Raw genomic sequence first — 24,384 nt, 5'->3', positions numbered from 1 at the left:
TTTGAAAGAGAGAAAACCATGGGGCATAAGCCTGCTACTGAAATACAAATGTTCTGTAAATGCCTTGTGATTCTGTAATTTCTGGCTTATTTTTCAAAACTATTGCTGTATTTGAGCTGGGAGGTTTGGACACTATTTTTAAACTGGAGTGTTTGACAGTCTGGCTTCAAGGCAGGAATGGTGAGAAGATATTCAGGGTCTTTGGAGTTCTAGCAGAGATTGAGAGGTGCCTTCCTGCAGGAGTATGTGGAAAGATGGGAACTTCATGTTTGTGCAGCAAAAGCTGACAGTAATGTACACAGACTAGAATTAGGTCTCCTTTCTCTCTGCTTCTGTCCATAAATATCTTTACTCTTAAAAGTGAAATAGATCAACCTGTGTATATATATATACATACATAATTTATATATACACATTTTATATGTGTATATGTATAAATATCTATGTATAACCATACATATATAAAATCACTATTTAAGTTGACTTAAACCATTTTTTATGTGGTCTTCTCAGTCATGTTGTTGATTCTGCTGTGGCTAATCACAGCTAAGAGTCACTACATTCCAGAGATTTTGAATTCAAATCAAATCTGGACTGATATCTTTTAGAGGTGACAAGCAATAGGAACTTTCATTATTTTAAAAGTTTTTTAAAAAGTGAATTTTGAGGACATAAATTACAATGCTGCTCAGTGCATTGGATTCTGAGACACAGTGCTAATAAGGCATAAATGAGAATTACTTATGGAAAACTAGATGTGGAGGGCTGACCCCGGCTGAATGCCAGGTACCCACCAAAGCTGTTCTATCACTCCCCTCTTCAAATGGACAGGGGAGAGAAAATATAACAAACGGCTCCTAAGTTGAGGTAAGGACAGGGGGAGATCACAAACTGATTACTATCATGGGGAAAGTGTTGAATTTATTAGTAACCAAAATCAGAACAGGAGAATGGTAAATAAAACAGATCTTTAAAACATCTTCCCCCCCACCCCAACCTCATCCCCAGGGTCTGTGTCCTTTCTCCAGTGGCAGAGGGAAATGGGAATGGGAGTTAAGGTCAGCTCAGCACAGGTTGTTTCTGCCACTGCTCAGGCAGAGGAGTCCCTCCCCTGCTCCAGCTCAGGGTGCCTCCCACGGAAGAGTTTTCCACGTGCTTCTTCAGCATCTGTCCGTCTGTGTGCTACAGTTCTTCATGAGCTGCTCCAGATGAGTGGAGGGTGCAGCCCCTCAGGCACAGCCTGCTCCAGCATGGGTCCCCCAGAGGGTCACAAACCCAGGCATCCACATGCTCCAGTGTGGGCTTCCCCTGGGGTCACAGCCTTCTCTCAGGCATCCACATGCTCCACCACAGCTCTCCTCCAGGGGCTGCAGGTGGATCTCTGCAGCCCCATGGACCTCCGTGGGCTGCAGGGGCACTGCTGGTTCACCATGGGCTGCACCATGGGCTGTGGGGGAATCCCAGCTCCAGCACCTGGAGCACCTCCTGCCCCCCCTTCTGCACTGACTGCAGTGTCTGCAGAGTTGTTCCTCTCACGTATTGTCACTCCTCTCGTCTCTGAGCACAATCATGTCTGTACAATAACTTTTTTTCCCCTCTCAAATGTATTATCACAGAAGTGTTACTCCCTTCTCTGATGGCTCAGCCTTGGCCAGTGGTGGGTCCATCCTGGAGCTGGCTAGTATTGGCTCTGTTGGACATGGAGGAAGCTTCTGGCAGCTTCTCACAAAAGCCACTCCTGTAGTCCCCCCAGCTACCAAAAGCTGGTCCCACAAACCCCATAGTAGAGCACATGTAAATCAGGTACAGAAACTAGAATCACACGGAGTCATCATGTAGTGGAGTCAAAAATATCTGTATCACTCAATGGGGAAATACACCTTGAAGAATTTTGCATCAGTCCTGAGTTTGTCTTAGAGCTAAGGGCAGGAAGAAATTTTTAGAGGTGTCAAGAAAATTTTGTTTACTTCAGGAGAATAAAAGCAAAATAAAGCTGGGTTTTTTTGTGTGTAATTTGTTTTTGTAGAACATGTGCCCGTATTGTTAACTAAACTAAGAATTTTTGCCAGTCATATGTAAACATTACTTATCTGAGGAGCCTTCCTAGGTCTCTGGAATTAATTCTCTACAGCAAAGGGAATGTGTTCTTCCTAGGAAAAATATTTTAGAAGTCATTAATGGATAAATAGAAATGTGCTATCAATAAAAATATTTAAAGTCTTTCAAAAACAAAGCCAACATAGTTATTATAAAATTTTAGCTATTAGATAAATTAGGAGTTGTATATTATTGGACCCCATTCATTCAAGTTACACAGCTGTTGTTGCTCTTTCCCAGCCAAGTTTCCTTTTGTTTGTCAATATTGTGTACTCCAAAATGTGCCACAGCCAGGAATAGTGTGGTAGTCTAAGAAATGCAGCTGTGTAGATGAAATTCAATAATACTGTTGTAAATAGTATTTTGTGTCTCCTCTGTTCATGGCTCGCTCTCCATTTATGAATATTAAATATGTGCATCAGATGGAAGTTTTATACTGCATCTTTTGTTTGGCTTTTTATTGAATCGAAGCAAAAGAAACCAGAATTAATGAGAGAGGCATTTGGGAGACTAAATGTTCTAAGCAAACTAGGCTGCTCTGGTTTATTCGTTTAAAAGTAGCCACTATTTTTTTTTTAAAGTTTTAATGTGGAGGTACAAAAATGTTTTTGGTTTATAGCAACAGGAAGCATTTTTCCATATGATAGTTCTAGTCATGCAAATACTAAGTGGCCTTTAATAGTGAAAGGAAATAAGATGACAGACCTGAATTGTACTGCCAGTGTATTTGGTTGAGGAGGAACTAACTGCAAAATGACCTTCATCCAACCTACCAAAATAATTAAAACGAGAGATATAAACATGACTTTGAGGTTGTGTTGCAAGTGTGGTACAGTCATTTTCAGTAAAATTTGCTTTATTAAGGGAAATAAAGGTTTAATATTGAGGAAAAATGTTCAAAATCTTGCACTTCAAGTGAACCCTGTACTTTTGTCTGTACTTGGTCTCTGAGAAGTAGTGTAAGTATTTAGAAACAGTTCACTCAGGGTAGCTAAGTCAAGTGAATAAAGTTCTGCATGCAATCCAATATAAAATTATTTATTTTCATTTTAATTTTCCCCCCTGGCATTTCAAGGAGTAAAAAACCTGTCTGCTGTAATAGCAGAAATTTTGTTGTCCACTAATTCCTTCCATCAATTTTTGTTCCCCAATAATTCCTTCCATCAATAAGTCAGCAATTCATGTGTCAGATTTCTGTCTGGAGCAGAGTTTGATTCAGAAAAATATTTGGAAAAAATTTGGAGCAAAGCCTGAAACTGGCTGAAAAGCTGATGAGGGAGTTGAACAAAGGAATCAGGGCTGCAGAGCAAAAGCAGTCACAGTCTGTGTGTCTGTACCAGCTGTGAGATATGCTGCTTTGCCTTTGCACCAATGCAGTGCATTCCCTCATAAAATGGACTGATCCACACTGGGGGCAGTCAGTGGAAATAGCAAAATATGCTACCACATATAAATCCACAAGAGAGGAAGAAAATTGTTAAATAATTTGAAATTTGTCCTTGCCTACAAATATTTGGGTAGTGATCTGAACCTTGCAATAGCAGAGCTCATGTAGAGTGACATGTAAAAATTTACTATTTTCCCCTAGTTTCTCCTGTTCCTTGCTCTTTGATCCTCTTGCGTCAGTTCTTTTATGATGTCAAATTGCTAAATACTGGGCACTGAAACTGCTGCCTGTACCAGGCAGTTTTAGTGTAGGATGCAAAATATGTGGAAATGCCAACACTTCTTCAAAGCAGTGGAGTGCCTTGTCAGTTCAAGACTGTGCATCAGTTACTCATTTAAATTTTTCTAATGAGAGCCTAGGAGTACTTATGAATCTCCTGCTGAGGCTGAAGAGGCATTTTTGTTTGGGTTGGAGGTGATTTTTCACTCCAAAAGATGGCCTGGTTTGTGCTACTGTGAAATGATAAGGATGCAACAGATTCAACATTTAAACTTTGGCAGTCAATTTTAGCTGCCTATTGGCTGTGTAGCATGAATCCTGTCTTCCTTTCTCAGTTATTATATAGTCTGTGGATAAAAGTTGGCAGTGGTCTGGGCTTAAAAAAAGCTGAAACACCTCTTAAAGGTCTCAGATACAGATTGTACTTCCCTAGCAAATTTAATTTGTACAGTGAAAGGTGAATTGAACTAAAACTGGCAGCTGTTCCTAGGTAGGTTTCTCCAGTCTTGGTGATCCTTTAAGAAACCTGCTACAATGTCTCTTTTATCAACAAAACTAACAAATCCCCAAGTTATCTCTGTGAAGAAGACAAATGAGAGGACAAAAGACATTTGATGATTATTGGTCTTCTCTCTGGATATACTATTGAAAGATTCTTGTGGTGTGGACTGAAAATGTGGAAACACACATCTCAAAGGGAAGATGAATTTTTTCTTTCTTTCTGCTGTGTTTAATTTACTGCTTATTTCATATTGTTCTTAAGAGTATAAATCTTTGGCATCTATTCAGCTGTGCTCGTTTGATATTCCTGTAGGTGATGGAGCATGCAGGGAGGTGAAGATGGATGACTCAGCCAGGAGAGCTGTAGTTGCTTACCACAGGAACTTTTAACTTCATTTTCATTGAGTCAAGGCATAGCAGCATTTTTAACCATTGAACGCATTATACTTTCTAAGACAAGAGATAAATGACCTTTGCTGATAAGCTTTGGAGTCTGCAAAGGTGGTTGTACCTTTTGAGCCATTTATATAGCATTACCTGACATTTCCTTATGGATATATGCAAAGTTGAATGCACAGCCAGGCACTGCAGCATAAATTTTGATTTTGGCTAGTGGTGTACAGTATCTACTAACTCAGTATATAGAAGGGTTTTCTTTGGGCAGAATAAGCAGTTCATATCTCCTAATGAGCTCAAAATTCTGCAGTACAGAGGCAAGAGTATTTATAGACTCAAACAGAGCTCTGTATTATTCAGGTTACTACAATAGGGCAGTCTTTTCTCTTTTTTCCCTCCTTAAGATCCTTGCTCTGCACACACTGAAAAATAATCTGATTAAAACAAAACACTACAGAAGTACATTGAGGAGAGAATTAATAGAATTTGCTTTCCATAATCCCTGTTAACAAGGCTGACCTTCCAGGAAGGTTTGAGGGTTGTGGATTGCTTTTTTTTTTTTTTTACGCTACTGATTCTTTTCTTTCCATTGATCTTGTGACTGTTCTTTCTCCACTGCACTATTTCTGAACCATACACTAGCTACAGCAGCAGCTGGTAGGGGAAATGCTGTCTGCTAGGTGCTGATAGGGAGTAAGGAATAAAATATTTTGTCTAAGTGAGTTGGCTGTTTGGTTTGTGGTTCTCTTCTGAAGACATTAAAGTGATTTTCAGTATATGGGGATTGTCCAGTTTGACAAGAGGTTCCTCATTGCTTGCCATGCATAAATGCTGCTTAGCCGTGGTTTTTCAGCTGCAAAAGTTTGTGACACTTCCACAAAATGTCCTAGAATTTGATTTTTGTCCCCATGGATCCAGTATAAAAATAGCTACCCACTAATTCCTTCTGCTTTATTGGTAGACATTAATTCCCTCAAGTTTAGTAGTTTTAATATATCCTTGTGAGGATATTAACATTTCATAAGATGTACAGAAGAATTGAAGAGATGTACGAGTCCATTACATAAGAGAACTCACAGGACTGGAGGTTATACAGAGTCCATTGCAAGAGCAAGAAATGTTCCTACAAATTGCTGTGGTGCTGGCCAGCAAATCCACTCCATGTCCCCTTTGCTGTCCACCTCCTCCCAGAGGGGATGGCAGTGCTTTTGATCAATTATGTGTCCTGCTTTTCCCCAGCCTGCTTGTGTCTCCTTTTCTCCTCTGTCCCATGGCCTTTGTCAGCACAGTGAGCTATTCAGTGCTCGGACAATTATTGGGTGCTCGCTGGCCTCATTCTGCCAGGCCTTGCCTGAGCTCCTGGGAAGATGGAATTTGGGGAAAGCTGTTCCACTGCACTGCAGCCGAGCACTGCACAGGGCTTCTCAGGAGGGACTGCACTTACTGCAGCTGAAGCAGTTGCACAATTTAATATCTGCTTGTTTCAGGGTTGCAAATAACAAATTGCAAATATTTCAAAAGAGCATTTTGAGTCATCTTCTATACTGCATCCTTCCCCAAACTTGCTTTTTTTGCTTGTGTTAATAAATATAAAGCTTCTGAGGACTGAGGGTGCACATATGTACAGTAAAGGCATCTGACCTACAGTAATTGTCTTCCTTCTCCCTCTGATTATTTCATTTATCAGGCTTTGCAGTTGATATGATTGAAGTCTAAAGCTTTTTATGGGAAGTTCATTTCTGCATAGAGTCTCTCATGGTACTTTTCAGACTGTAGTGATCACTGCAATCCCATTAAACTGCAATTAGGTTGTTGGAAACACAGACAAATATTACCTCCTGTATTACCTATAAATTAAATGAAGGGAAGAAATTAATAATTGCCCTTAATTGTGTGTTTCTTCAAGTTTATCACCATCTATGATTAGCATATTTGAAAGAATTTTTTCAACATCCCTTTCAAATGTTGGTTGATGCCTTCCTCTGCTCCCACAGTATGTTTTGGGGATGTGTGTGGGAATGAACAGGTATGCCTGGGAATTAAGGTCCTTTTCCATCAAGGCTGTCCTTTTGATGGAGCTGGACATTCATTGCTCCAATGTGGAATGCATTTGGGCCCAGACTGTGATGTGCTTTTGTTGCCCACAAATGCTGCATGGTTGCTTAAAGATTTTAGTGCTGTGACTTCAGTTGCTTTATGTGTCACCTTGTCTTTTGTGTTCTAGTCACTGCTGTATTAAGCAGTAGATGATCATCAACAATCTAATTAGAAGGATTTATGGTAAGAATGGGGAAAAAGCAGGAGAAAAATATGTTTTCAGGGGGGAAGGTTTTCAGTAGTATAATTAGACAAAGGTTCAGTAAGTAAGGGAATTTTAAAGCTGAAGGCAAATATCTTTTCTACTGATAATTATTATTGAGGTCACAAGGGATAAGGTAAAGAATGAGAGCACCAGAGTTTTGGGGCAGCAATTTCCTTCATCTTTCCTTTGTGCTTAATTCTTTTTTATTACAAAACCTGCAACCATAAGCTTCTCATACATATTTCCTACAGTATACTATGAAAACAAACACACAGAAGGAAAACAAGAAAAAAATTCTAGCTTGTTTAAAGTAGCATATGGTTCAGCTTTTAGTCAAGAAATATAACAAGATCCCTAATACCAAACAGTGCATGAAGAATTAGATGAAGTCCCTGTATTGTAAAGCAGCTTTAAGGTTGAATTTTAAGGTTGAAGCCAAGAGTATCTCTTTTTTGTTGCTACAATGAGTTCTTTCTGCAAAAATCTAATTTGTGAGAGTAACCTGGTCTTGCAGAAAGTGTCCCTGCCCATGGCAGGGGGTTTGGTACTAGATGATCTTTAAGGTCCCTTCCAACATAAACCGTTCCATGAATCTGTATAGAAACTCAAAGAAATTCAAGAGATTGATTTTTGTTGTTTTTTGCAGTGCCTCCAAAGCCAATTCACCTGCAGAAGGCAACATACCAAACCCCTAGGCATAAAGCTTTAACAAATCAGAAACCAAGAATGGAGGAAGAGACACCTGCTGCTGTTTCTAGTGTCACAAAGGAAAAGTCCAGTAAAGTGTCAGATCTCATCAACCATTTTGAGGGAGGCAGGTATGTAATAGAATTTGAATTGGTTTGTAACTCTGTTTGTTGTGTGGGGATTGTTGGAACTTGAAGCTGTTGATGCCTTGTGAAGGCTGACCTAGAACAGAGGCTAGATGGAGTTAAAGAATAAAGTAGGTATTTATTAGAAGGCCTCAATGGATACACCTTGGGCAGTACAAGAGCCCAACTCAAGATTAGTCTAAAATGGTCACAAAATGGATGACAGGTCATGGGGTCTCACACTTCTATAAGTTCTGGTCCATTTCCATATTGGAGCTAATTGTGCAATTATAGCTTCAGCTTATTAAGTCCCATCCTTCTTGTTTTCCTCTCTTCAGTCCACTGTTGTTTATTCTCTTGGGCCTGAAATTTGCATCATTTGTCCTTGTTCCCAGCTAGAGAAGGAATTGTTTTGTCTCCCTACTCTGTGAAGAGAGCCTACCATCCCTAATATGAAGCTCAGAACTACACACTAAAGCAGCCCAGAATCTGAAAGATATAAAAGCTAAAACCTGAGGCATCACTGTGAGGAAGAACATTGGTACTGTGGTAGGGCTTACTCCTATCCCTGCTAAAGGACTTGATGGCAAAACTGCATGTGTTTTGAAATAGTGGGAGCCAGTTATATATTTAGCTAAACAAAGTGTGCTTTTTCATAAGGCATTAGTCCTAATTTTCCTTTAAAAGAAAGAAAGAAACTTGCAGCATTTTAAAAACAACCTGAAAAATGTCAGCAATTTGAAATAGGTTTAATATTGAAGCTAATATTAAATAGCTTTTTTCTTGAAGAAGAAAAAAATACTTTTATGAGCAAATAGAAAAACCTAAAATACTGGTTTTAATTTCATACTGTCTTAACTTTTCAATGGTTCATGTGAAGAGGGTGAACTCTACAAATTATTTGTAACAGTATTGCATTCATTCCCTAAATGGCTTGTTTCTTGGTGATTTTGGTGGAAAAGCTCATTGTTCTTGAGTTTCAATTCGGTGGATTATGGGAAACATTTGGAACTTTTGGAAAAAAGAACTACAGTCAACATTGCTTCCACAAAATGGTGTTTCTTGGGTGTGTTTAATTAGATACCCATGATGCATCTCTAAGTAGATGCATTGTAAGCTCTGAAACAGAAGTTTCAAATATATCTGTACAAAGAGAGTGACTTTCCAGAAAGCCCATGGCAGAGGAGCAGTTCAAGAAACAGTCCAGTGACAGTTGTGCATTACAAGTTTTCGATGTGATTTTTTCATGTTCTCTTGGGACATGAAATCGCTTGGATCTCAGAAGGGATGCCCCCTGTGGGAGTGAATGAATGATGCACAACAGAGTACATGAATGCATGGCCTGCTGTGGGGCCAGAGTAAAAGGGCTTTCATTGAAAGAATTTCCCCTCAAGATGGGTGAAATTTAATCCGTTATGTGGAAGCAGCTGAGCATTGCAAAAGTATGTTTGCCCATTGGAATAGAAATAATTTCAGAGCTTCATCTGCAAGAAACTTCTGTTATTAGGCAGAGACTTAATTGCACTTGGTGATGACAGGTGCTCAGAGATGGGAAAAAGAGATTATTGCAGCACTGGAGGTCTTGCGAATTCTTTTAGCATCAGTCTCTAATCCTGCTATCACTCTGTTTTCCAGTCTTCCTCCAAAGCATTACCCAGCTTTTAAACAGCGCAGTATCCGTAGGGGAAAAAAAAAAAATTCTGAAAGAAAACTCTTCAGATTCGTTGTGCCCTGCACCACTGAGCCCTACATTTCTTCTTCCTAGACCTGCCTGCTGTGCTGTGCAGGAATTTTTTCCATATTATGCAATCAAAGGAGACTATAAAGAAAGAAAGAAAACTTTCTTTTTGATAGACTTTTACAAGTAGGGACATTTTGTGGACTATGGGAAGCTGAGTTGGTTTTGGGCAGCATAATTTGTTAGGTACAGCAGTAATATCTGTCCAATGACTAAATTCTACTCAAGTCTATGATCTCTGCTTATGAGAAATTTTCATGATTAGCATGCTGGATTCTGGATTATCCTGCTTTGGCAGTGGAGGTAATTCCTGGTTTTTTTGAATGAGCTCAACCCACAAAATATATCTTCTGAGAAGCTGAACTTCAGTTTAATCAAGGATCTTAAAATGGCTAGGTAGCATATTCATGAACTGCAAACTGTGATTGTCAACTATGCTAACTTATTTTCATTAGTCTGTACAGCCCCCAAGCATGTAGGCATGTCAGAAAGTTAATTAAACCTCTTTGTGCAGGCAATTGAAAAATGTATGTTAATTTTATCCTAGAGTTAAGTTTATTTAATAAAAAAAATCAAAGTCTTTACATGACTAAAGAAAAAGTGATTTAAACTTTTTTTTTTGTTATATGATGGAAGAAGATAAAGCTAGTGTAAGTTATTTCTGATCTGTGTGCACAAAAGTGCAGAATATGTTTGCAACATTTGTGTAAAGTATCCTATAAATAAGGAGTAAAAGTACAGTTTGTAAGCAGTTTTTATCCTTCCAGAAGATGGAAGTTCATACCAGGAATAGTTTGAGGACAGTGAGGAACAAGAGATAATGTCTTCAAAGCACAGACAAATTTTGGAGGAAAAAGATCTTCAGAAAAGATGCAGCATGAAAAAAACAACATTGTTAACTAAGGAAACTGGAAAAGAAATGAGATAAAAATGTAAAGGTCCTCATGTAATATTCTGACCTAAGAAAAGGGATGCTAAATGTTCTTGATTGATTTTGTTAGATTAATTTTTAATAATTAAAGAGCTGTTAGGGAATGGGCTACTTTTCAGTTTAAGCAGTGGACTAGGACTTGGCAAACCACAAGCCTTGCTCCATTTCTGCCAATAACCTTCTGGGACACTATGGGCAAGTTGCTTCATCTATCCATTTCTTGGTTTCCTGCTCTGTTTCATGGAGCTAAGAATAGAAAAATTTAGGTTGCAAAAGATGAGTGAATCTAACTGTTAACCCAGCACTGCCAAAGCCACCACTAAACCACGTCCTCAAGTGCCACATCTTCGCATCTTTTAAATACCTCCAGGGATGGTGGCTCAAAGTCTTCCCTGGGCACCCTTTTCCAATGCCTGATGGCCCTTTCAGTGGAGAATTTTTTTCCTAATATCCAATATAAATCTCCCATACACATGGGATTCAAGATGCATAGGGATGCAGTGGCTCAAAATGGGCAGAGGTCTGGGTTTCTGGTAAGAGAAGCTTGTTTAAGTGTTTTATTGCATTTCGGGTCTCAGAACTTTCTAGTATTAACACAGGAAAAAGAAGATTTTTTTTGGGAGAAATTGGTTATATGGTGCAACTCTCCTATTTCCCTGTCTTGGTTTCAAAAGACAGGTGTCTGCTAAGGAAGGCAGGAGCGTCCCCTGAAATGGAAAATCTACCTCTCCCTCCAAATTGCTATAAATTTTAAATTAAGGGGCTCTCAGGCAAAAAAATATGGGAGCAGGAATAACAGTTCTTTATTAGGGAAAATAAAAAGATAAAATAAACAATGCAGTAAACCAAAACAACACTGACAGAGTCAGAATATGACCTGATGCCCTGTTGGTCAGGGTGCTGGTAGCAGTCCAATTGGAAATGTGGCTGCAGTCCTCCTGCAGTGTCAGGTGTGGTTCTGTTGGAGCAGGGATCCTGTAGAAAGGGTGCAGTCTTCCTCTGAAGATCCAGTGGAAGAGGCAGCTGTTCCTCTGGGAAATCCAGTGGAGAAGCTGTGCTGGTCCCAGAACCTCACGATTATATCCATGTAGCAATGCTTGGCTCTTCCCTCTGGGCAGAGCATCTCACAATGGGATGCTATAGTTCTTATCAGTCATGCAGTGACATTCAATAACCTGTTATCAGCAGATGTCTCCCCGGTGGGAGGAGTGGTTGTGGAAGAGATAAGGAAGACTGCCCACTTAACAGAAGACAACCTGCCATACAGATGGCAAATGGAATACAATTTGATTGGCAATCCAGGACATTCCCATACCAGGATTTTCTATAAGTCCATATTTAACTCTTCTCTCATCAATGTTTTGTTTGCTTGGTGTTTTTAGCTCACTGAATCCTAGCGATTTCAAGAAAGATTCCTCCATTCTCCACATTACTAAATCTCAAGGAAGATATGGGTCCACACCATCACCTCAGCCAAAACTCCTCTCCCAGCACTCACTACAGAAACAGGGAAACAGTAACACTGACAAAACTCAGGTTGCACAGCTGCCCATGGCCAACGGCGTCGTAGCGCAGGACCAGGCGGAGGAAGAGGAGCGGCGATCGCCGGACCGCAGCTCGGCCGTGCCCACCCCGGTCCCGGATGATGCCATGGACAGCAGCTTGACAAACGGGGAAGGAGAAAGCACTCACAGAGAGTCCTTGCAAAGTGTGGCTGCCTGTGAGGAGCAGATGCTCAACAGCTGCCACAGGACTCCGAGCAGTGACACGCTGCTCCTACCCGAAAATGAAACTCTAGGAATTGATACTGATGTCAAGGAAGAACCAGCTGAGGAAAGCAGTAAACAAGATCAACCTGTGGAAATAAAGGTAAAGAGATGGTTTAATTCCTGATATATCACTATTTTTTGTATTGTCTCTAGGTTGTTATTTACAAAAATAGGCTTCCAGGAGCAGGTCAGAAATTGAAAATATTTCAGTTATTTTCCTTCTGAAAAAAGACTAGAAAAAAGTCTTGCTTGCCTTTCCTCACACTCTCCCCTCCTTTGCTCTTCTCATCCCCTTGGCTCTTTCCCCATTAGCTGAGGTTTAAAAAAAAAGTGAAACTCAAATATGTGTGCCTGTTTAGCACCATGCTTCAGCTGTGCTAGCCTAAAAGGGACACATGTTAGCGATGTATATGAAATAAAATGCCATGTGCAGTAAACTGTAATGACAGAGCTTCAGGCAGAAGAGTTGTGTGAATCCCTAACTTGGATGTAGTTGTCAAGTCAAAGCTGGAAAGACAGTGGCAGTCTGCTAGCGATCAGATAGATGCAATATTCAGGGTATACTAAATACATTACTTTTTAGCAAGCAGAACTTATATAATGATGAATTTGAGCTCCCTTGTGAGGAAGATTTTAAATGCTTAAGCAAAGTAAGTGGGTGGAAGGAAATCTGTCTTGGGAAATTAATTGCTGGAAAATTGTTCATAGTTTTCATAGTTAGTTGTGAAAGTTTACTTGTGAGTTCACCTCCTTGAGCCAAAGCAGCAAATGTGATTAACAGTTCTGGTCCAGCCATCCCCTGTTTGGTATGAGGAGCTTGCCCAGTCTTCCTCTTCACCACAGAGCCAATGCAGGAAAAGCTCCTCACTGCTGCTCAGGTGTGCACCTGCAGCAGTTCACTGCAGCCCTTGAGTTTGGTTAGCTGGGGGTCACAGACATACATGCCTGGAGGTAAATTCTGTGAGTGGGAAAGGTGGATGAAATATCCTGAGTAATGATAAGGAAGTGATGGTTTGTGTGGTTTTCTGATTTTTTTTTTAGGGGTTGTTATTTTTTCCATAATATTTTTTCCAGTAATTAACGAATGTTATGATCACCACCTGAGCATAAGCCTGGGTACAGTCCAAGGCACTTTTGGCTGTCACAATATTTCTGTCTCCTGTTGGGTAATGCCTGTTTCCCCTCTCTGTGCCTATAAAGTGCTGAATTCTCAGTGGGCAACGATGTTAAGCTTGAACCCAAGTCACGCAGTAAGGTGCTGGGAGCATTTTCAAGAAAAAAGCTGAAAAGCGAAGCAGTTCTGTTTTAAAGTTCAGGAAGGAACTGGGCAAATGCTAATGGCAGCAATCTCATTAAAATCTGTCTTTGAGCTGCACATGTGATCTGTCTTATATTGACACTGAGTCAGCTTGTGAGGTGTAATGTGACTGTAACTAGATGTATATTGCTCACTGGTGCTTGAAGGGTACAAAACCAAGACATAGCCATGCAGGATGACTTTTAAGGTTGCACTGGTGCAGAACTGATTCTGTAAAACTGAGCTGGGTCACAGCAATCCTTCCTGAGATACCTTGTGCAACAAGGACTTCCCCTTTAGTCTGGTGGGGTTAAGAAGTTTGTGTGCCACCCTTTACAGAATCTAAGACTGATTTAGTTTGGATTAATGCAACCTGGAGATGGCAATCAGCCCTCTGGTGGTCTAAATAGCTGCTGCCATGCTGTCTGGATTAGGAGAAGGAGGATGAGCAACAGGAGAGTTCTGGTAGTGCTTTAAGCTGTTTCTGTGCTCAAGCACATGCTGGTAAGAAGTAAGACATTAGCATTAGACAATCTGTGATTTTGCTAAATGCCCACTTAGTCATTAAAGAATATTAAAACTGGGATGCAGTCCAGTTGAAGTTGCTCCGCACAGGATAACAGCACTCTCCCGCCCTTTTGATTAAAAATATAAGTACAATTGAATAAAAGCAAAAGGAGCAGATGCATGTGAGTCATAGTCAAACTTTTTGAGTCTCATATATGTATTTTGATGCAGATGCAAAGTATCTTGTCTCTTTCATGTCATGTTTCTTAGTTCAGAAAAGAGCAGAAAGTGGTGCTCTCTCTCTTTGTGAATGTGTACATGTGCAGTAGAAGTAATCCTAAATCCACAGCTGGAAAGGGTGAATTAAATGGGCGACTGGTGCAAAACCAGTGCAGAAATTAATTTTTGGACTTGGAAAAGGAGGCTTGTTTTGCAATAGTTTTGCTCTTACAATTATTCCCCTCCCTCTCCCCCCAGTCACTATAGATCTGACTAAAGACAGATTATTGCAGCTTCTGCAAAAAGTTGAGCAAAACTTATTAAATTTGGCAGTGATCTGAAACAATTTCCCCAAACAACCAGAGTAGAGTATCCTTTATTTCTCTTATTTTCTGAATTGGTTTGAAGGTAATGAAACATAATTATAGCAAGCAAAAAGACAATTAAAAGTTAAAAGTTTCCTGCCTTACAGCAGAAACACCTCCTGTCATAAAAATTGGTTTGTCTGAACTGCAGAGGCTGAATAGTACAAGAACATCTCAATCAATTGACTTCCTGAATAACATCTTGTGGGGAATCTGCTGCTACAGCTAACTGAAGACAAGAGGACAAATGTGTCAGTGTTTGCTGTGAGACTGGTAGGAAATAGGGATGTAGACTGCCTGCATGCCACTGATGGGGAAGAATCCACTGAACATCTTTTAATAAAGTCCTTATATGATGTCTTCTTTTAATGATAGCGCTGGGGGCTCTTATGCTTCAGATGCAAAAACCTGGTGTAGATACTGGATTTCTAAATGTAGGGTGATGTTTCAGTTTAACCAGGGTAAAATTTTTGGTTTTGCAAAGTTAATTTTCTGCCAAGAAATGTTTTACTGTTGAAAGACTTGAGAGGTTCTTGCAGCTTCTTGATTCTACAGTTTTTGGTCTTTAGGAATAGTACAGGCAACAAAGCTGTGTATTTTCAGCAACCAATATAAATGTATAAATCTTCTTGTGAACAGTCACTACTTTAGGGATACCAGAATCTTCCCACTTCTTGGTTGCTGTGCAAGAAACAAGCACAGTGTAATTTAAATTTTATTTGTTCATACTTTACTACTCTCACCCTGTGTTGTTTAATATACTCCTTAAAAGCCCTTGGGGCAAGGACTATGCCTGAGTAAGAGTGAATCATATACATCACTGTCATGTTGGCAGGTACAGTTTTCTTGACAGGAGATGGCTCCTCTTTGGTTTGGATAACAAGAAAGTTCATAGTTTCACTAGCATTTTTCACACCTCTTCTTAATTTCAGAGTTCAAAATGACTTATTTTAATTTCTTAAGCGTGCATAGTAATATAATTATTCTAAGGATGAGCAGCTTTGTACTAAAGAACTAGATCCAACTGACAAATTTACTGTAAGCATTGGAATAGAGATTCAGGTTTACAGTCCCTGCTGATGCAACTCTTGGTCTCTCACACTGCTGATATTTTGGTCCACAGATGAAATAATGTACCTGTGTAATGTAAATGTTTTCTATATAGCACACTAGCCATTTCTGTTTGGTTTTATATGTTGAGTTGCCACGTGTTATGGATTGTCATAGAAGTTTAAAATGTTCCTTGAAATAATTGTTCCCTGAAATTCCCCTCAACAACAGCCCTGCTTCCCCACTGAGGACGTGCTGAAAGAAAAGCAGTAGTAGAGTTTTCTGGTTTTTTGTGCTGATCTGACCTTGTAGGTGGGTGTTCTTTTGCTGGAATAGGAACACGCTGCAGTGATTAAGATATAACTCGTGCGTGATGTGCATTTTCCCCCCACACAAAAGATCCCTCTGTCAGGTCGTGCAATTGATGTAGACAGGAGGTGCAGGTTCAAGAATTAAGATGATGTCTAAGGTTGATACTGAGAGGTTTGGAAATCTCGGCTCAGCTAATTTTATGTGATTTTTTTGCATTTGTTATGCATAATTTTGCCTCTCTTAATTAGTTCAAGTAATCTTCTAAAAACTGTGGATTGCTTCTGTAGCATTGCTTCAGGGAGAAAGTGGGGTTCTGGGGTGAGAAAAACATAAAATTACTAAGGAACCAGTAACCTCCATGGTTTTGTGCCTCAAGTCCACATGTGAGATTTTTGTAAATGGTTGCACTAAGCAGCAAGCTGTAGCTGTAATAACTAATCCTCCAGCTCCCTGCAATGTCTCTTGACAGCACTTAAAACACTGTTCTGCAGGTTACTGTGGTTGCTATGCTGATTTAAACAGATTTAATGAACAGCTTTGAAGTCACTATTGAAAGCCTGTTTTTAGGGAGGAGGTTTGCCATGTAGCAGTGCAACTGTGAACACTGCAGATTAGAACTGAAATACATTGAAATTTGGAATACTTATTGAATACAAAATGGGGGGAAAATGCACTGAACTGCTTTAAATATAATACTGTACTTTAATATTCAGTATTCTTCAAAGAATTTTTGTAAAGGTACTTGCAAATGTTTTTCATAGTCTCGTGGGAAGCAGTGTGCAGCTTGAAATCAGAAACCACTCTCTCAAGCTCTCCTCTTTATTTTTTTTTTAATGAAGAATTTTTATGGTTTGTCTAGCAATTACCAGTTTCCCATAAGCACTGTGATAATACTGCCATTTATTTCAGGAAAATTCTGATGTTGTTAGATGAGAACAGACTATCACTAGATCTGGAGAAAGAATCTTGTAATGGAAGTGTCAGTTTGTTGAGCCTGACACTTGTAAGCCTGAGGCATTTCCCTAATGTTTTGACATTATAGAAGGCTGTCCTTTCATTGTTTGTTTTGGAGCAATTTTGCCCAGCAACTTACAATTACATATTCTAACGTATTTAGTTTAATATTGAAAATTGAGTGAATGTTTTAAGTTTCTGTTCAGCAGAAGAATCAGAAATATATTTTGCAGAAGAAAAGATTTTAAAATGAAAATTTCCCTTAAAATGTAAAAATTGCTTCCATAAAGCCTTAATGAAGGAGTTCTCTAATGGCAGTCAACAATTATTCAGCAATGAATGTACTGGTGAACATAAAACATTTTGTACCACATTTTTCAATAATTTTGCATGCAAAGAACACGCAGTTCAAATAACTTCTGAAATGGGGTGGGGGTGAACACTGAGTGCTCCCATCTGTTCCCTCTTACTCTGTAAATCAGTTCCTCCAGCTCTGAAAGGTCAGTGGTACTCAATTACCAGGATGTGAGCTGATCTGTTGAGTAGGGAGTCGGTGCTTTGGCAAAGATCCCTGTACAAACTGGAAAATGCTAAATCTTTTAGGCTTTGAATTTTGCTTCACAGTTTGACTGATTTTTAACGTTCTCTGGCTTTTGTATGTGTTGATTAAACTGCGGGAAATCATGTATTTTTTGAAGTTGGTGTTTATTACTAAATGTTAAACTTGTATTTCAGTTTTTGGACTATAAGGTAGTCATAAGTATTTTCAAATTTTTTTTATTGTTATTAAATTATGTTTTCTTCAGTGTCCTAAGAGTTGCTCTTCTTTTCCTCCAGGAGACTGATGAGCAGAAACGTCACAAAATTGCCAATGAACTTCTGCAAACAGAAAAGGCCTACGTTAGCCGACTTGACCTCCTAGATGGGGTACATTTTTCTTGAATTTGCTTTTATTGTGTTGCCTTGAATTCACTCAAATGGCTATGTATAAGTGTGGGTATAAATTACATGAGATGTGGCATGTTTTTCACAATTTACTGATTTTCCAATCAGTCATTTTCTGTTGCCTCATGGTTTTGCCTTTGCTTCTATTTTAAGAGTGCTATATTTTTAATAAGTATTCAAATTTTGTGGCTATTAATGCAATATGTTCTGTGTGTGGAGATGTCACTATAAGCAATCATGCTGGTAGACAACAAGGAGGATGGATAACAGTGTTTTGGCTTCCAATGAACTGGAGTGAATGTTGCAATCACCCACTTGTTAGAAAATTACTAAATCCTTCTAATTTGAACCACCCAATCAGAATTTTTCTTTAGTCCCAAAGAACCTAGAAATTGCCCATTCCAAAAAGAATATCCTCTACTTTCCCATTGTATTTTTTGAAACAGAAATTACTGCTCCTGCAAGGAAAGGGTTGGACTCTCATGCTTTGTACAATTGATGTTTCTTCAATGTAAAAGTGTGTACTTGAGAGTTTTCCTTCCTAAGTCTTGTTTACTTCCCACGTAACACATATACACTTTACTTGGATGCCTCTAGCTTTGCATTGCCTTACCACAGGATACTTTTCTCAGACTCTACAGTTTAAATTTCTCAGGTCCACTGCAGAAGTTTTGTACAAAGAGTTGATGAAAAGCAAAAATCTCAACTGATTGTTCAGGCTACTTGGGGATCTAAGTAATTGTCCTCATGAAAGTGAATTTACGCAGCAGACCCACATGGTGATGGATGTATGGTAACTTTTAAAAGCCAAAATATTGCAGGAAAAGAAAAGTGATTTAGAGAAGTTTAAAAATAAAAAAAGATGTTTATGTCCTTCATAGATTTTTCTGATGGGTAATGTACAATTATTTTCCTTGATGGCTTTATAAGTGCATTACTGCTATGTCTGTTTTCCAAGTATTAACTGGAGAGAATTCTGAAAAATGAGTTTCAAACACAGCTGCTCAACTGCTGCTAATGAGAGGAAAGCAGAAGACTAGGAAGGGACTGTTATATTTCTGAACTTGGTTAAAAAGTTGTGTAATCTTTATGGTATTCATAAGTAAGTAACTGTTCTGTTGGCAATGCAGCAAACGGGGCATGTTTTAGAGTGTATGTGGCGGTACATGGCATTTTTCCTTTTAAGACACTCCAGCTGTCTCAGTTGGGGTGATCAAAGTTCCTGTCTTCAGACTCTTTTCTTCTTTTGCAAGTCCTTACCCAGACTTTTGAAGCCTTTTCTAGGGATGTACAATTTGTTCAAGCATGGGAGAGGGTGGCAGAGGGACAATAGCTCCCCGAAAGTTCAGGGTTTTTTGTGATGTGCCTATTAACAGATGCACATTTTGTAGCTGCATCTGGTCAGGTTGAGCCCACTGAAGGAGAAAGAATACATTTATTTTTAAAAGAGACTATAGTCCACTCAGAACTGGGTCCCTTCTGTACTTTAAATGATACGTGGGGACCACTCATAATCTGCCAACTACTTTGATTTCAAAAGGATAAGGGGATACAGCACTCAAGGAAAGTGATGGGGCTGATGGTGATCAGACATCATGCTAATTGCAAAGAGCAGAAGAGTGGAAAATACTGCTGGAAGACTGGGAAAGCTGAGATGATCTAGCTGTTAAAACAGACAGGATGTCTGGAGCAATCCCAAATGGCACTGCTTCAGCTTGGCTCTCCTTGTGTCAACCCTGCCTGCGGTCTCTCTTGGCTTACAAGAACAAAAGTGGGGTGTTAGGGGAGGAGAAGTTTTTCACTTCCAGTGAGGGAAAGGCAATGAATGAATTCATCACTACCCATCTATATTATTTAAATATTAATCTTGCCTCAGCTGGAGCAGGAAGGGTGGATTGGTGGTCTTCCATTGGTTAAAAATAATAGGCTGATAGGTTTGTGGCTCTTTTTCTGTATTGCAGGTATTCTACTCCAGACTCCTTGAGGAAGCCAATAGAGGTTCATTCCCAACTGAAGTGATTAATAAAATATTTTCTAACATTTCATCAATAAATGCCTTCCACAGTAAATTCTTACTTCCAGAACTTGAAAAAAGAATGCAAGAATGGTAAGAGGGAATTCGCTGGTTAATACACTTCTAAAACTGTGTCTGTAGAAACCCTCTTGCAGGGTTGAGGTAGGGAAAATATCTTCAAATTAAGCTGTCCAGGCCCTGGAACCACTGTGAGTAAGACAACATCTGCTCTTCCACTCTTCCTCAGGATCTGACTCAGTAGAGGACTTGCATCATTTGCTCAAAATAAAGGACATGGATCATGAGTAATCTCAGTGGCTTCAGTGAGATTACTCATGATCTTGCTAAATTAGGGGTTCAGACTCAAATTATGTGCTACCTGGTGAATTTATTGTACAGAGTACAAAGTTGAGGTAAATAGCACATATTGTGGTTTATGATAATGCTGAAGTACAGTAATCTCTGTTGTTATTGCCTTTTGTAAAAAGGTGGAACAGAATCTTCTTCTATGTTTTAGTTTTCTGTTTGAAATTAAAATCCATGCCAGATATATTTCAGGGCCATTTCCCCCTCAGCTTTTCTTGACCTCTATTTGGAGCCAGCAAGGATAGAACAGGTGTAAATATACTGTGTAATAGTCATGTACAGATGTAGTATCTTTATCCTGCCTTGTTGTGTGTGTGTGTGATTCTGGATATAATAAAACATAGCCATACATTTTTGGTCTCTTCTATGTAATTGAAAAAACTGGTCTCAAACCATTGCTGCTTCCCTATCTTCTTTGGGAAAAAGAATTACCTCATTTAAAAAGAAATTGTAAATACAGTTTCATCCAGTCATTTCACCTCAGCACTTGTTTGGCTCCTATATTCTATGTTATCTAGAATTTGTTATGAGGAATTCAAGTGTTTGTCCATACATGATTTCCGGCTACACTATTGTATAGCTCTGTTATTGTCAAAAAACACCCCAAAAATGAGGGGGGAAAAAGCTTTTTTGTGATATATATGAAAATCTTAGACCATACAGTGGTGCTTTAGACAGCAGCTGTACATCTTCTGACTCTGTAAGATGATTCCCCTTTAAATGATGATTCCTTAAAATAGAATACTTGACACATGGTACCTTTGTGTAGTCTGTAATGCAAGGAAGTAATAAAATGTCAGCATTGTGAAATATAAGAAGTTCCCTGCAGAATGATTTGAATAAGTAAAAACTACCAATTTCTTTTAACAGAAGTTGAAAAAATCTGATAGGAAATACGAATGCCTGGAATACACTAGAGTGCATGTTCATGAGAAGTGGAGTTGAGATGTTTAAAAAACAGCTCACACCACATTATGTTAGTGCTGTGTAATTTGAAATGAGATTCCCAATGTAATCTTAAAATTCTGCTCTAGACACTTCATGGAGCACAAAATGTAGGTTGCCTCACTTTACATATCGGCAAAAGGCTAAACCGCTCACTAGGATTGTGTGTATAATTATATAGCTTCAAAGGTTGAAAAGTGCTTTTGCAGATAAGCTTTGACTCTTGGTGCAGAGGTAATAAATTGCATCACAAGGATATTATCTTTTCCAAATTGTGTGAGAACAACCTTTGTGCTGCACCTGAGACAGCCTGTTTAAATGTCCTTGAAACACTGTGCTTTTGGGAGGAGTTAGAAAAAAGGGTGCAGTTGAAGACAGCTTTTTTTGATCATTGCTGAAAGTAAAATCTGGGGTAATTTTCTCTCCCCATCACTGGTCTCTGAAATTTTCTGGCATAATAGCTTCTGCCAGATACAGTCTTCTCAGAAGTTCCTCTCATTAGACACAAGAAATTAAGTATGTTCTATGGGTAGCTTTATGTGCTTCTATTACTCTTTATCCTCCAGCAAAAAAGCTGGATAAAAATTTCTGACCTTTCCTTGAGTTGTGGTTTAAATTAAAAACTAAGAGTAAAAATATTTAATTTTGTAACTGGGAAAGCAGATCAAAAGCAAATTCTTTTTTGGAAGAAAAGGCAGTGTGAATCTAAACTTACCAAGTGAAAGTGAAATTGTCTAGTAGCTGCATTTTGAATGAGTTGAGCAACAGCTGGAGCTGAATATCTCTTACAACATACGGCTTGAAAACACCAGAACCAGCATTGTTGCAATATATTTCTCATGAAAAGTGTGTAACAGAGCAGAACAGTGATCCCACGCCACAGAATCATCAAATGGTTTGGCTTGGAACAGAACTTAAAGATCATCTAATTCCAACTCCCCTTCCGTCGGCAGGGATACCTTTCACTAGACTATCAAACAAAATAATTAGATACAAAACCCTGAGTGTTCTGGACCCAAGGATGACTAGTAGCAGATACTTGGGAATAACATAAGAACCCTGCAAGACTTCAGAGACCAACTTCCCACCCTGTCTTGTCCCCTCATTGCCAGCCCCAGCAGCAGCCCAGTCCTCTGCCAGGTGTTACACAGGAACTCTCTGCCCTGCAGAGGCAGCTGGAGCTGGACCAGTTTTTGACAATGCTGCAGTATTCACTGTTCAAGTATAACTTTTCTGTTCTGCACAGCTTTTCTCTCAGAGAAGTGATGCATTGGAGTGGGCTGTAGACCACTATGAGAACATTGATTTCAGACTTTTAGAAATCCATACTGAGATACTGAGTTTCTGAGTCTGTTCCTGAAAATGAGACATCAAATGTGATTCCTGTTGTAGTTCTCGGAGGTGCCTGTGTGCTGCTCCACATTTTTTGTGTGCAGCTGGGACTGCAGCTTCTCTCAGCCTCTCCATCTGCTACTTTACTATTCTGTTTTATCTGAAGATGCCATCAGGAGTTGGGAAAAATGTGGAAAAGTTCTCACAAAAGATTGGAATCCAAGGGATTATCTTTCCTTCATATGTTTCCTTAGATAATTAGTAATTAAAACCAAAATGTTAATACATATGTTTATACAAGGCACAGAGTGGAAGCTGTACAGAATGGGTTTAGCCCTCAAACCAAACCACAGGTTAGATGTTTTAAGGATTAACTTATGGTCAAAAGAAGATAATGTAATTTTAAGGAAGTGCAGATAAAATAAATTAGGCCATGTTTTGTAAATAAAATCTTTCATGTCTTCAATTTCTAGCTTTACTTTTTTAGTCCTCTATGTGACCTGTGGTGCTTATACATCGCCAGAAGGGGATACAAACACCCTTTCCATGTGAATTCAGATTTAACACTTATGGTGGAACTCTATATGAGGCGATCTCAAACAGAAGGATTCTCTGTTAAACACTTGAAACCTTTTATAACCTTGCGTGACTTTTTTTCTTCCCATTTTGCTCTGAGATTCCAATCTCTTACTTTGCAGGACTACCACCCCTAGGATTGGAGATATTCTGCAGAAGTTGGCTCCTTTCCTCAAGATGTACGGCGAGTACGTGAAGAATTTCGACAATGCAATGGAACTGGTGAAAACGTGGACTGAGCGGTCACCTCAGTTCAAATTCATTATTCAAGACATTCAGGTAATGGGGAGAATAATGTAGATCCTCAAATAATATATAACACATAGGTTTGTGGATGAAAAAAGGATTAAAGAGGAAGTTAAATACCAAATCCCATAGAATTAAGGTAGTTGTTTTATCCACTTCACACTGCATTTTTCCCTACTCCTTCCTGCATATGTGCACAACCCACCCACAAAAATCCAGATTTTTCTCCTGCAAAATAGAAGAGCAAATTGTAAAGGCTGAAACATCTGAAGATTATAAAAATAGTGCATCTTGTTGTAAATACCATTTTAGGATAAAGTGAAAAGGCAGTGCAACCCTAGATCCCTGTGCTGCATCCAGTAATATTGTGTTTTCTCACAGTAATGCTGAGCACAGGCAGCTGAAGAGCCCAGGGATGCCAGTCTTTGCCAAAGGCTCGTTTCACACCCTCTGGTGCTCCGTGGGGGTGTCTCTGGGAATTGGCAGGTGTGTGTCCTGCTGCAGTCTGAGCACTTAGAAATAGAATGGAATATTTCTACTTAAATTTTACTGCTCTGTGGGGTCTTTTGGTTGTAAGCCAGGGAAGAAAACAATGTAGATTTTAATGTAATTTTGGTTTTTATAATCTAATTGCATCTAAGATCATGGAAATGAATATACATCTAAAGGTATGAGGGAAGGACACTGCTGAGGCAGTTGACATTGTAAATAAAACGAAAAGAAAGCATTCCCTCCTTAGATGGGTAAAATATACCTTTGTAGCCCGGTAAAATGATTGTTTATATATGTGGACATGAGCTGTTCCTATTACTTTAGAAGTATTTCTCTTGTGTGTTATTACAAACCTATTTTGAAATACACTGGAGTGTAAAAGATTTTTTTGGTAAGACTGTCAAATACTTAGAATGTTTTTACAGTTATTTTTTGTGAAGATTTTCTGATCATCTGATTTGGTAAAATAGTTCTGTGTTCTTTCAGAAGATCTATCATGCATGTCTCAAAACACATTGTTTATGTTTCATCAACCATAGCTTTTATTTTATG

At 39.1% G+C, this 24,384-nt stretch overlaps 1 protein-coding gene across 9 annotated transcripts in view; it reads left to right on the top strand.

Annotated features, from left to right (window-relative positions):
• FGD4 (FYVE, RhoGEF and PH domain containing 4) overlaps nt 1-24,384 on the top strand; it is an 83,255-nt gene that overhangs the window by 41,998 nt on the left and 16,873 nt on the right. For all 9 annotated transcript variants that reach the window (XM_041487466.1, XM_041487467.1, XM_041487463.1 and 6 more), the window contains 5 exons: nt 7,609-7,780; nt 11,826-12,312; nt 17,754-17,843; nt 19,823-19,968; nt 23,217-23,373. In XM_041487466.1, the coding sequence (XP_041343400.1) occupies nt 7,689-7,780; nt 11,826-12,312; nt 17,754-17,843; nt 19,823-19,968; nt 23,217-23,373 (972 nt within the window). In that variant the 5' untranslated portion in view covers nt 7,609-7,688. The remainder of the gene's footprint in view (nt 1-7,608; nt 7,781-11,825; nt 12,313-17,753; nt 17,844-19,822; nt 19,969-23,216; nt 23,374-24,384) is intronic.

Source organism: Pyrgilauda ruficollis, unplaced genomic scaffold (assembly GCF_017590135.1).
Source record: "Pyrgilauda ruficollis isolate IOZ18807 unplaced genomic scaffold, ASM1759013v1 scaffold80, whole genome shotgun sequence".
In the NCBI taxonomy this organism is placed as follows: domain Eukaryota; kingdom Metazoa; phylum Chordata; class Aves; order Passeriformes; family Passeridae; genus Pyrgilauda; species Pyrgilauda ruficollis.
The sequence above is the reverse complement of the archived record's forward strand: the minus strand, read 5'-3'. Positions and strand labels throughout refer to the sequence as shown.